Below are 13,830 nucleotides of genomic sequence, written 5' to 3' on the forward strand. Positions count from 1 at the left end.
TATTTTTTTGAGCAGTGTATATAATATGACATTTGTAATGTCTTTATTCTTTTGAAACTTCTGTATGTGTAATGTTTACTGTTAATTTTTATTGTTAATTTCACTTTTGTATATTATCTACCTCACTTGCTTTGGCAATGTTAACACGTTTCCTATGCCAATAAAGCCCCTTGAATTGAATTGAATTGAATTGAGAGAGAGAGAGAGAGAGAGAGAGAGAGAGGAAGATGCAGGGAGATCATAAAGAGCTGTATCATGTCGAGCAGACACACTCTGATAATGAAATTAAACTCAGTGTCTGTGGATCAGAAATCAATGGGGAAGAGGACCTGTGCACTTCTGTTGCCGTTGGTGACACAGGGTTACTGGCTTTTTGAATAGGTCTCTTCATTCATATGCCCTTCCCCCCACCATTATTAATCTCATCACAGTGTGTGTGTGTATATGTATGTGCGTGCATCTGTGTGCATGTTTGTGTGTGTGGGTGTGTATTTGACTGGCCAGTGAATTTACAGCCCCTCAGCATACATTTTCCCAGAGCTGTATGTGTAGAGACAGATGTGTGGGGTTTAGCTCAACGTCTGGAGTGTGTCTGTTGTTATGAGACTGTACACTGTCTGAAAGAGGGAGGAGGAGAAGTCGTGTACTACAGTATGTTTTACATCAGATAGGTGCAGTGAAATGTGTTGCTTTATAGGGTCAGACATAGTAGTACAGCACCCCCAGAGCAAATGAGGGTTAAGTGCCTTGATCAAGGGCACCTCAGCTGATTTTTCACATAGTCAGCTTGGGTATTTGAACCAGCAACCTTTCAGTTACTGGTCCAACGCTCTAACCGCTAGGCTACCTGCCGGTCCCAGAGAGGACCTCTCATTTATTTCACCTCATTAAATTGGGCTTAAGAGTGTAAATTAAGAGTGTAAATGAAAACCCAGGTGTGTATGTGTGTGTGCGTGCACATATCATGTGTATAGGTGTGTGTGTGTGTGTGTGTGTGTGTGTGTGTGTGTGTGTGTGTGTGTGTGTGTGTGCAGAGTATTATTTTCTTGTCATGTTTCACAATTCCTCCATAGAAGCCTATTTGCCATTAATGTATTATTGTTTAGTGGGTGATACATTCTGTATTTGAGCTGAAGCATTCTCATTCTCACCCTCCCACTCAGGCGCTGTTTTCTCTGATGTTGGCTCTCTGTAATCAATTAAGCTGCAGCACGATCATATCACGCTTTTCACATGAATTCCAGTTCCTCCTCAATACAATTATGTGTTTATAATATGAAACAGCTCCTCTGAAATTTACATCGAATCCATTTCCTTTTGTGACTCATTCAATCCTTTGAAGGTAATTCTCTTTTGAAGGCAGTTGTGTGTTTGTGTGCGAGTGTTTGTGTGTGTTTTAATATGTGTATGTGTTTTAATAACTGCCAAAATGTCTGGTTCTTTAGCATAACAGACTCAATCATTTGTTGAGCTGGTTTGTTGTTTTAGTGTATTGATCATGTCTCCTCTGACTGGTGTGTATTGTCTCTCTCTCTCTCTCCCCTTCTCTCTCTCTCTCTCTCTCTCTCTCTCCATCTCTCTCACTCTCTCTCCCTCCTTCCCTCCCTCCCTCCATCTCTCTCTCTCTCTCTCTCTCTCTCTCTCTCTCTCTCTCTCTCTCCATCTCTCTCTCTCTCTCTCTCTCTCTCCCTCTCTCTCTCTCTCTCTCTCTCTCTCTCTCTCCCTCTCTCTCTCTCTCTCTCTCTCTCTCTCTCTCTCTCTCTTCCTCAGAGGTTCCTCCAGTTCCTTGCCTCCAGGAACACCCTCTTCAACCTCAGTAACTTTCTGGACAAAACTGGCTCCCATGGTGAGTTAACACTTGCTCCGGCAGCCCCTTCCCTCGATGGGTTTACCAAACAACCAGCTCTGATGTCGAGTCAAGCTGTCACCCAGTGTGATCAGTGTAAAAACTTTGTCCATGGTGATTAATATGGGCTCCCATGGCCATGTAAACTGGTTTCTCGGGTGATGGAAATGGTACTCTGTGAGGTGTTGTTTCTATGGAGACGTGGAGGTGACATTGGCCTGTTGTTCCTCCCCCAGGCTACGACATGTCCACGTTTATCAGACGCTACAGCCGGTACCTCAACGAGAAGGCGTTCGCCTACAGACAGATGTCCTTCGACTTTGGCAGAGTGAAGAAGGGGTGTGTTGTCTCTCAATAACTCTGTCTATCCTCTCCATCAGTGCTGCTCTTCTCTTTATGGCTTTTGTAAAAGGACAATCAAGCTTCAAATAGAGCAAAACACACAGTCTAGCTGCAATATACAAGATATATTTTGACCCCCTCAGAATCATATATACCGAACAAAAATATAAAAACGCAAGATGTAAAGTGTTGGTCCCCTGTTTCATGAGGTGAAATAAAATATTCCAGAAATGTTCCATATGCATAAAAAACTTATTTCTCTCAAATGTTTACATGCCTGTTAGTCAGCATTTCTCCTTTGCCAAATAATACATCCACCTGACTGATGTGGCATATCAAGAAGCTGATTAAACAGGATGATACTTACACAGGTGCACCATGTGCTGGGGACAATAAAAGGCCACTCTAAAATGTGCAGTTTTGTCACACAACACAATGCCACATATGTCTCAAGTTTTGAGGGAGTGTGCAATTGGCATGCTGACTGCAGGAATGTCCAACAGAGCAATCGCCAGAACTGAATGTTAATTCCTCTACCATAAGCCGCCTCCAACGTCGTTTTAGAGAATTCGACAGTACGTCAAACCCGCCTCACAACCACAAACCACGTGTAACCTGGCCAGCCCAGGACCTCCACATCCGGCTTCTTCACCTGCAGGATTGTCTGAGACCAGCCACCCAGACAGCTGATGAAACTGAGTAGTAGTTCTGTCTGTAATGAAACCCTTTTTTGGGGGAAAACTCATTCTGATTGGCTGTGCCTGGCTCCACAGTGGGTGGGCCTTGCTCCAAAGTACCCTCCTAGGCCCACCCATGGCTACGCTCCTGCCCAGTCACATGAAATCCATAGATTAGGGCCTAATTAATTTATTTCAATTGAGTGATTTCCTTATATCAAATCAAATCAAATTTTATTGGTCACATACACATGATTAGCAGATGTTAATGCGAGTGTAGCGAAATGCTTGTGCTTCTAGTTCCGACTATGCAGTAAAATCTAACAAGTAATCTAACAAATTCACAACAACTACAGTATACACACAAATACACACAAATGTAAAGGGATGAAAAATAATATGGACATATATATATATGGATGAGCGATGTTTTCTTTTTGTAATCAGTGATTGACTGTAGACCCTGCCACATACGCTTTGTGTTTGAGCCGTTGAATTGCGACTCTACTTTGTCTCTGTACTGATGCTTTGCTTGTTTGATTGCCTTGCGGAGGGAATAGCTGCACTGTTTGTATTCGGTCGTGTTTCCAGTTGCCTTGCCATGATTAAAAGCGGTGGTTCGCGCTTTCAGATTCGCGCAAATGCTGCCATCAATCCACGGTTTCTGGTTAGGGAAGGTTTTAATGGTCACAGAGGGAACGACATCTCCAATGCACTTGCTAATAAACTCGCTCACAGAGTCAGCGTATACGTCAATGTTATTGTCTGAGGCTATCCGGAACATATCCCAGTCCACGTGATCGAAGCAATCTTGAAGCGTGGAATCCGATTGGTCAGACCAATGTTGTATTGACCTGAGCACGGGCGTTTCCTGTTTTAGTTTCTACACGGCTGTGGCTATAATCAAAGAGAATTATTTTGGAAGATAATGCGTTGGTATTTGATTGTAAGGAATTTTAGGTTGGGTGAACTGTAACTCAGTAAAATAGTTGCAAATGTTGCATGTTGCGTTTATATTTTTGTTCAGTATAAAAACATAGAAATGGATTTATATTCTATTTCTCATAGAGACAACACTTGGCAGAATCACAGCCACCTGACCTGTCTGTCAGTCTCAGGGGTCAGTAGGTGGGAGTGATTCATCTTAAAGCCAGTCTGTTTGGTCTGTTTCACAAGCGTTCCCGGAAGTATTGCGATGTTGTGCCTCTGGGCTTAGAAACTCTGTGATTGCACTGTGGGTGAGGGCAGAGTGAGTGGGCTGTCCATGCCTGTGCCTGTACAGAAACAGACAGATGAATATAGACTACACAGTCTGAATACAGACAGTGAGCTATTACTTAGGCTCCTGTCCAGACTGTTGCGTTTTGCTGGCAGAAACAAGGTCCCACAGCACAGTCTGTGCCAGCCATGCGACAAACAGACAGAACAGCCAGGTGTGCAGATAGAGCTCTGACCTAGTGTCTCATGTCATGTGTCTTACCTAAAGGAGCTAAGAAGCTGGATCCGTCTAAAGCTGTTGCTGTCTTAGTGTTGCATCACAAGGCCTTGGCCTTGGCAGATCTCTAGTGATAATATAATTGCAAATGCCACTTAGCAGAAGCCTTCATGCAAAGCCACTAACAATACAGGGAGTGTATAAGTCTTTAGTATGTGCATGTGATCCCTGCAAGAATTGAATAATATATGCCATTTAGCCAAGGCAATTGACGGTATATTCATGCAACCATACATATGGGTGGTCCTGGGAATCAAACCCATAATCGTGGCGTTGCACGCACCATGCTCTACCAACTAAGCCATACAGGACCACAGGACACTCCCTTTGTTTTGCTAGCGCCAGTCTACAGCACTTCCTTATAGATTCAATGTCCCAGAGGTCTATATGTTATTTATCCCAATGTAGAGAGTATTAAGTTGTTTCCTCTCATCTCATATTGCTGGGAAAAGAAATGGCGGCACATCATTGTATGCTCCACAATGTTTGTAATGGATCTTACACCTATGTGTTCGTCAATAGACCTTCATTAGGGTTTAACTCATCATACTGTATCAATAAAGATTGTTTGTATTGTTCTGCTAATGGGAAATTCGACTACACCAGATAATACAAACAAGTACCAATACACCCAGCACAGAAACAACAATGAAAATATAGACAACGTAAAAAAAAATCACATCATCAACACAAACAACTGGATTAAAAACTCTCCACAATATTTTTTTAATGGACCTCAAGCCAACATTCAGGGTTTTCTCATACTCATACTGTACCATGTTGTTGCTCCTCTGTCTGTCTGTCTGTCTGTCTGTCTGTCTGTCTGTCTGTCTGTCTGTCTGTGTCTGTCTGTCTGTCTGTCTGTCTGTCTGTCTCTCTCTCTCTCTCTCTCTCTCAGAGCTGAGGGGGTGATGAGGACGATGCCCGTAGAGAAGCTGTTGAAAGGAATGCCCACTCTGCAGAGCCAGATAGACGCCCTGCTGGAGTTTGATGTGAGTATTATGATGATGATGAGAAAGATATTTGTATCTGTTAGTAAGGGCATTTTTGTTTTTGCCTTTTTTTGTGACATTATATTTATTGTGATTGTTAGGCCACCTTCTGTTATGTCCCATGCCTAAACATTATCCTAAACCAGAGCTCTCCAACCCTGTTCCTGGAGAGCTGCCCTCCTGTAGGTTTTGGCTCCGACCCCAGTTGTAACTAACCTGGTTCAGCTTATCAACCAGCTAATTATTAGAGTCAGGTGTGCTAGATTAGGGTTTGAGCGAAAACCTACAGAACGATAGCTCTCCAGGAACAGGGTTGGGGAGCGCTGATCTAAACTACCTGGCAACTCAACCCAAATAGTAGTGGTGTAAAGTACTTAAATAAAAAATACTTCTAAATACTACTTAAGTAGTACTTTTACTCTTCTTATTTCCTAAAGAAAATAATATTATTTTTACTCCATACGTTTTCCCTGACACCCAAAAGTACTCCTTACATTTCGAATGCTTAGCAGCACAGGAAAAAGGTCAAATTCATGCACTTATCAGGAGAACATCCCTGCTCATCCCTACTGTCTCTGATCTGGCAGACTCATTAAACACACATGCTTAGTTTTTAAATGATGTTGGAGTGTAGTCCTGGCTATCCATAAATTTAAAAAACAAGACAATGGTATATTTAAAACCAAATACTTTAAAACTTTAACTCAAATATTTTTTTACTGGGGGACTTTCACTTTTACTAGAGTCATTTCCTATTAAGGTTTCTTTGCTTTTACTCAAGTTTGACAATTGGGTACTTTATCCGCATATTAATTAACTCAAATCTCCCATCCTCAGTGTGATCTAATCTCACCTTGTTTATCTATAGGTCCATCCCAATGAACTGACCAATGGGGTGATCAACGCGTGCTTCCTCCTGATGTTCAAAGACCTGATCAAGTTATATGCCTGCTACAATGACGGGATCATCAATGTATTAGGCAAGGCTCGACCGTTTTCTTCTACTTCCGGGGACAATAATCATGTCTTTTTATATTTGATGAATATTACAGGTTTAATTTGATTCAAGACATGGAAATAGATGTGGTCCTGTTCATTTGATGTAATAGTAATGTCTCAATGGTTCTTGTGTAACAATAAACATGTTCATCCCCCTTTTTCCTCACAGAGAAATTTTTCCAGATGAAGAGAGGACAGTGCAAAGACGGGCTGGAGATCTACAAGAGATTCTTGACACGGATGACCAGGGTTTCTGAGGTCTTCAAAATTGCTGAGGTAAAAGACAAACCCAACAATACACTTTACTGTTGAACAGTTCAATCCACAGCCAGTAAGACAAGCGTGGTATATGGAGGCTCAGCTGAAATGTCGACATCTTTTTTTACAGACCATAGGAATTGACAAAAATGATATCCCGGAGCTCACTCAGGTAAGTCCTGTTTGACCTTTTAAGCCTAATTTCCCAAATTTTCACTGGGATGATATACTTTCGCCTAATCTACTAACATTGTATTCACATTGTACTTACATTGTACCAGCATTGCATCTCAGTGTTATGGTTTTCTTTAACCTGGGGTAGCATGCGTTTTGGACATAGCCCACAACTTAGAAATCTCTTCTCTATCAGCATTGACCAATCAGAATATTGGTCCTTTTTTTGGACAAGCAGCCCTGGCCAATCACAGTCATGTACAGAGTTGACAGGTCATTGTCTACCTGACCAATGGTGAGCTTTTCATAGAATTGGGGCGTATCCCTTTGATCCGTTCTGTTCTCCATGAGCTGTGCTTCCCCTGGGATTGACAGCCACTCTGCCCCCCTCTCTTCTTACTTCCAGAGGTGCAGCTTGATCTTACAGGCTGAGAGTGTGAGTAGTATGTCGTACATACAGCTTGCCTTTGGGTCATGGCTAGAAGGGATACAGCTTTTGTCAAATTGACGTCAAAAGTAGATTTTTGTTGTTGTTGCTAAACCTAACCCTAACCCTTTTCCTAACCTTAACCTTCTACAAAAAGTCAAATCTGACAAAAGCTGAATGCCGTCTAGTCAAAACCTCGCTTTTGGGGAGCAAAGCAGCCTATAGGAAATTGAATAACAGCACTGAACACTCTTGAATCCTTTGAACTGCAAATACAGCAGATACTCTTGGATGAAGTTGGATGTCAACAGCCTGATCTCATAGACTAGACATAACATAGTAAATGTAAATCCAGGACACCCAAAATATGTATCATATGTTACGTTTGGTATGATTAAATAAGGCAAAAATGAAAATACAGTGGTTGGTCGGTCGGGTACGTTGGTCGGGTGGGTGGGTGGGTGGATGGATGGATGTGTGGATGTATAATGTGAATGTGTAGCAACCCAAAGGTTGCGCATTTGAATCTCATCACGGACAACTTTATAATGTTAGCTAATTAGCAACTTTGCAACTAATTACTATGTTTGAGCTACTTTGCATGTTAGCTAACCCTTCCACTTTAACATAACTTTTAACCCTAACCCCTAACTTCTAGCCTAACTAACATAAGTAACCTAGCTAAAGTTAACATTAGCCACTAGCCACCTAGCTAACATTAGCCACAACTAATTGGAGTTCGTAACATATCATCCATTTTGCAAATTTGTGACATATTGTACGAATTGCAATTCGTAACATATTCTACACATTTAAATTCGTAACATATACAAATTGTAATTTGTAACATATCATATATGAAATGGATGACAGACATCCATACATACCATATGAAACGTAACATATCATACTAATTGGAGTGTCCCGGATTTACATTTACTATGTTACGTCTACCTATGAGTCCAGGTTGATGTGATTGAGGAAACAGATTGGAGAAGTCGCAATACTTAGCTATTTCGCTGATAGCTAAGATCTGAGCTAACATTGGTTTTAGCTCAACAATTGTATCGTAATTCACCAGAATGTCACTATAGAGTTTCCATAATGTCAAAATTACCTGAGATAGTATCTGAAATCCCATGGGCAGTATAAAACCCTCAATTAAGGAGAAGATGGCAGATCTTTTGTTCACTTTTCCCAGAGCAATTGAACTTATTCCGGAGGTCGACCCAAAACATCACCGGCGGAGGAGAGGCACTCGAGGCGGCCTGCTGGTTCGACATAGGAGGCTCGCACACCACCCTCCGCTTTTGAGTATATTACTCAATAATTTTCCGTCTTTGGATAGCAAAGTTGAGGAGCTTAGAGCAAGGATTTCTTTCCAGAGAGACGTCAGGGCCTGTAACATACTTTGTTTCACGGAAGCATGGCTCTCTCGGGATACTCAGTCAGAGTCGGTAAAGCCAGCAGGATTCTCAGTACATCGCGCAGACAGAAATAAATATCTCTCCTGAAAGCAGAAGGGTGGAGGGGTTTGTTTCATGATTAACGATTCATGGTGTAATTCTAGAAACATACAGGAACTCAAGTCATTTTGTTCACCCGACCTAGAATACCTTATATCTCCTCCGCCATCGCCACGGCCGTTTACATCCCACTTCAAGCCGAAATCTCGACAGCCCTCAAAGAACTTCACTGGACTTTAGGCAAACTGGAAGCCACATATCCTGAGGCTGCATTTATTGTAGCTGGGGATTTTAACAAAGCAAATCTGAGGAGTAGGCTGCCGAAGTTCTATCAACATATTGACTGTCCTGCTTGTGCTACTAAGACTCTCGACCATTGCTATTCAAACTTCCGGAATGCTTACAAGGCCCACCCCCGCTGCCCTTTTGGCAAATCTGACCACGACTCTATCTTGCTCCTCCCGTCCTATAGGCAGAAACTCAAACAGGAAGTGCCCATGCTTCGTACTATTCAACGCTGGTCTGACTAATCGGAACCCATGCCTTTTGATAATGTGGACTGGGATATGTTCCAGGTAGTTTGCGAAAATAATCTAGATGCATACACGGACACGGTGACTGAGTTCATAAGGAAGTGTATAGGAGATGTAGTACCTACTGTGACTATTAAAACTTACCCTAACGAGAAACCATTGATAGATGGTAGCATTCACGTGAAACTGAAACCATGGAAACCATGGAAAGACGACTGGTAATATGTCAGAATATAAACAGTGTAGTTATTTACTCCCCAAGACAATCAAACAAGCTAAACGTCAGTATAGAAATAAAGTGGAGTCAAAATTCAACGAGCGACGTCTTGCTTCCGGACAGGGTAAACACATTCTTCACACGCTTTGAGGATAACACAGTGCCACCGCCGCGGCCCACTACCAAGGACTGTGGGCTCTCCTTCTCCATGGCCGACGTGAGTAAAGCGTTTAAACGTGTTAACCCTCGCAAGGCTGAAGGCCCAGACGGCATCCCTAGCTGTGTTCTCAGAGCGTGCACAGACCAGCTGACTGGTGTGTTTACGGGCATATTCAATCTCTCCCTATCTCCCTATCTGTGCCCACATGCTTCAAGATGGCCACCATTGTTCCTGTACCCAAGAAGGCAAAGGTAACTGAACTTAATGACTATCACCCCGTAGCACTCACCTCTGTCATAATGAAGTGCTTTGAGAGACTAGTCAAGGACCATATCACCTCTACCTTACCTGCCACCGTAGACCCACTTCAATTTGCTTACCGCCCCAATAGATCCACAGATGATGCAATCGCCATCACTCTGCACACTGCCCTATCCCATCTGGATAAGAGGAATACCTATGGAAGAATACTGTTTATTGACTATAGCTCAGCATTCATCACCATAGTACCCTCCAAGCTTATCATTAAGCTCGAGACCCTCGGTCTGAACCCCGCCCCATGCAACTGGGTCCTGGACTTCCTGACGAGCCGCCCCCAGGTGGTGAAGATAGGAAACATCGCCTCCACTCTGCTGATCCTCAACACTGGGTCCCCACAAGGGTGCATGCTCAGCCCCCTCCTGTACTCCCTGTTCACCCATGACTGCGTGCCCAAGCACACCTCCAACTCAATCATCAAGTTTGCAGACGACACAACAGTAGTAGGCTTGATTACCAGTGATGACGAGACAGCCTATGGGGAGGAGGTGAGGGCTCTGGGAGTGTGGTGGCTGGAAAACAACCTCTCACTCAATGTCAACAAAACAAAGGAGATGATCGTAGACGTCAGGCAACAGCAGAGGGTGCACCCCCCTATCTACATCAACGGGACTGCAGTGGAGAAGGTGGAAAGCTTAAAAGATCCTTGGGGTACACATCACTGACAAGCTAAAATGGACCACCCAAACAGACAGTGTGGTGATGAAGGCGCAACAGAGCATCTTCAATCTCAGGCGGCTAAAGAAATTTGGCTTGACACCTAAAACCCTCACACATTTTTACAGATGCACAATTTAAAGCATTCTGTCGGGCTGTATCACCGCCTGGTGCGGCAACTGCACCGCCCGCAACCGCAAGGCTCTCCAGAGGGTAGTTCAGTCTGCCCAATGCATTACCGGGGGCAAACTACACACCCTCCAGGACACCTACAGCACCTGATGTCACAGGAAGGCCAAAAATATCATCAAGAACATCAACCACCCAAGCCACTGCCTGTTCACCCTGCTATCATCCAGAAGGCGCGGTCAGTACAGGTGCATCAAAGCTGGGACCGAGAGACTGAAAAACAGCTTCTATCTCAAGGCCATCAGACTGTTAAACAGTCATCACTAGCACATTAGAGGCTGCTGCCTATAGGCATAGACTAGGAATCACTGGCCACTTTAAGGAATGGAACGCTTGTCACTTTAATAATATTTACAGATCTGGCATTACTCATCTCATATAATTTTATTCCAAGATGGCATAGCAGTTCAGACGTCTTTTGTCCTCGTTTTGTCGTGTCCCGTATATATATATATATATTTACTACTTTTTTCACATACCTTTTTATATATATTTTTTAATTTTCCATAAACTCATCTTCAAAACACTCTCCTGCAACCCGCCTCACCAATTTATATTTATAAAAAAAGTATTATTTACCTCAAATCTGTAATCCTCCAAGAAGCTAGCCAGAAACTAGCCAGAAGCTAGCCAGGAGCTAGCCAGAAGCTAGCCAGAAGCTAATTCAGAAGCTAATCAGAAGCTAGTTAGCTTCTTTACTGGCTAATCGTTAGTATTCAGCTAACCACGGATTGTGGTCATCAGCTATCCTTTAGCTCGAAAATCTATCGCCAGTTTTGTACGGCGCAGCGCAGCTCGGAACGGAACATACCGGACCAATTTTTCTCTCCATGTCCCTGGATTTCAACCGCTAACTCTGGACATTCATACCTGGATCTCACAGCTAGCTAGCTGCTATCCGTGTGACTATCAGCTTTCGTCGATTCCGGAGCAAACATCAATTATTCCGGAGCTAGCCAGCTGAAGAGTTCCATCAATCACTCCTGGGCTACAATCACCTATCCGGACCCGTTTTACTGCCTACGCGGAGCCCCACCGGGCCTTCACAACTGGACTGCCGACGTTATCTACCCGAAGGAGTTATCCGGCTGGCTCCTCCGTCGCGACGTTACCTGAACGCCCATCTGCGGCCCGCTAACCGTTAGCTGTCTTATCGACTGCTATCTGAATAGACAATCAGACAATTTATTTATTTATTTTTATTATTATTATTATTTTTTTTTCTTCTTGGGCCTCTATAACTATATCTATTTTTTTTTGTTTTTTTGTTGTGTGATTTGGATTAATCCCCTCTACCACACGGAACCCCACTAATCTACTGACGGAACGCAAGAGGTGGCTAATAACAGACCTCCATCCTATGCTAGCTTGCTACCGATGGCCTGGCTAGCTGTCTAAATCGCCGTGACCCCCAACCAACCTCTCTACTCACTGGACCCTTTTGATCACTCGACTAATCATGCCTCTCCTTAATGTCAATATGCCTTGTCCATTGCTGTTCTGGTTAGTGTTTATTGGCTTATTTCACTGTAGAGCCTCTAGTCCTGCTCACTATACCTTATCCAACCTATTAGTTCCACCACCCACACATGCAATGACATCTCCTGGTTTCAATGATGGTTCTAGAGACAATATCTCTCTCTTCATCACTCAATACCTAGGTTTACCTCCACTGTATTCACATCCTACTATACCTTTGTCTGTACATTATACCTTGATGTTATTTTATCGCCCCCAGAAACCTCCTTTTACTCTCTGTTCCAGACGTTCTAGACGACCAATTCTTATTGCTTTTAGCCGTACCCTTATTCTACTCCTCCTCTGTTCCTCTGCCGATGTAGAGGTGGATCCAGGCCCTGCAGTGCCTAGCTCCACTCCTATTCCCCAGGCACTCTCTTTTGACGACTTCTGTAACCGTAATAGCCTTGGTTTCATGCATGTTAACATTAGAAGCCTCCTCCCTAAGTTTGTTCTATTCACTGCTTTAGCACACTCTGCCAACCCGGATGTTCTAGCTGTGTCTGAATCCTGGCTTAGGAAGACCACCAAAAATTCTGAAATTTTAATCCCAAACTACAACATTTTCAGACAAGATAGAACTGCCAAAGGGGGCGGTGTTGCAATCTACTGCAAAGATAGCCTGCAGAGTTCTGTCCTACTATCCAGGTCTGTACCCAAACAATTTGAACTTCTACTTTTAAAAATCCACCTCTCTAAAAACAAGTCTCTCACCGTTGCCGCCTGCTATAGACCACCCTCTGCCCCCAGCTGTGCTCTGGACACCATATGTGAACTGATTGCCCCCCATCTATCTTCAGAGCTCGTGCTGCTAGGCGACCTAAACTGGAACATGCTTAACACCCCAGCCATCCTACAATCTAAACTTGATGCCCTCAATCTCACACAAATGATCAATGAACCTACCAGGTACCTCCCCAAAGCCTTAAACACGGGCACCCTCATAGATATCATCCTAACCAACTTGCCCTCTAAATACAACTCTGCTGTCTTCAACCAAGATCTCAGCGATCACTGCCTCATTGCCTGCATCAGTAATGGGTCAGCGGTCAAACGACCTCCACTCATCACTGTCAAACGCTCCCTGAAACACTTCAGCGAGCAGGCCTTTCTTTTTTTATTTAAAAAAAAATGTTACCCCTTTTTCTCCCCAATTTCGTGGTATCCAATTGTTGTAGTAGCTACTATCTTGTCTCATCGCTACAACTCCCGTACGGGCTCGGGAGAGACAAAGGTTGAAAGTCATGCGTCCTCCGATACACAACCCAACCAAGCCGCACTGCTACTTTAACACAGCATGCATCCAACCCGGAAGCCAGCCGCACCAATGCGCCGGAGGAAACACCATGCACCTGGCCACCTTGGTTAGCGCACACTGCGCCCAGCCCGCCACAGGAGTGGCGGGCTCCTCCCAGCTGCCCACTGCACTGAAGATAGGAAACACTGTCACCACTGATAAATCCACCATAATTGAGAATTTCAATAAGCATTTTTCTACGGCTGGCCATGCTTTCCACCTGGCTACTCCTACCCCGGTCAACAGCACTGCACCCCCCACAGCA

General features: G+C 43.7%; 1 protein-coding gene across 1 annotated transcript in view; it reads left to right on the top strand.

Annotated features, from left to right (window-relative positions):
• The window catches only part of LOC139367145 (clathrin coat assembly protein AP180-like), a 68,038-nt gene that overhangs the window by 30,621 nt on the left and 23,587 nt on the right, over positions 1 to 13,830 (top strand). The window contains exons 3-8 of the mRNA XM_071105225.1: positions 1,771 to 1,846; positions 2,083 to 2,185; positions 5,259 to 5,352; positions 6,221 to 6,332; positions 6,521 to 6,627; positions 6,740 to 6,781. Coding sequence (XP_070961326.1) covers positions 1,771 to 1,846; positions 2,083 to 2,185; positions 5,259 to 5,352; positions 6,221 to 6,332; positions 6,521 to 6,627; positions 6,740 to 6,781 — 534 coding nt within the window. The remainder of the gene's footprint in view (positions 1 to 1,770; positions 1,847 to 2,082; positions 2,186 to 5,258; positions 5,353 to 6,220; positions 6,333 to 6,520; positions 6,628 to 6,739; positions 6,782 to 13,830) is intronic.

The sequence above is a fragment of the Oncorhynchus clarkii genome, chromosome 2, assembly GCF_045791955.1.
Source record: "Oncorhynchus clarkii lewisi isolate Uvic-CL-2024 chromosome 2, UVic_Ocla_1.0, whole genome shotgun sequence".
Classification (NCBI taxonomy): Eukaryota; Metazoa; Chordata; class Actinopteri; order Salmoniformes; family Salmonidae; genus Oncorhynchus; species Oncorhynchus clarkii.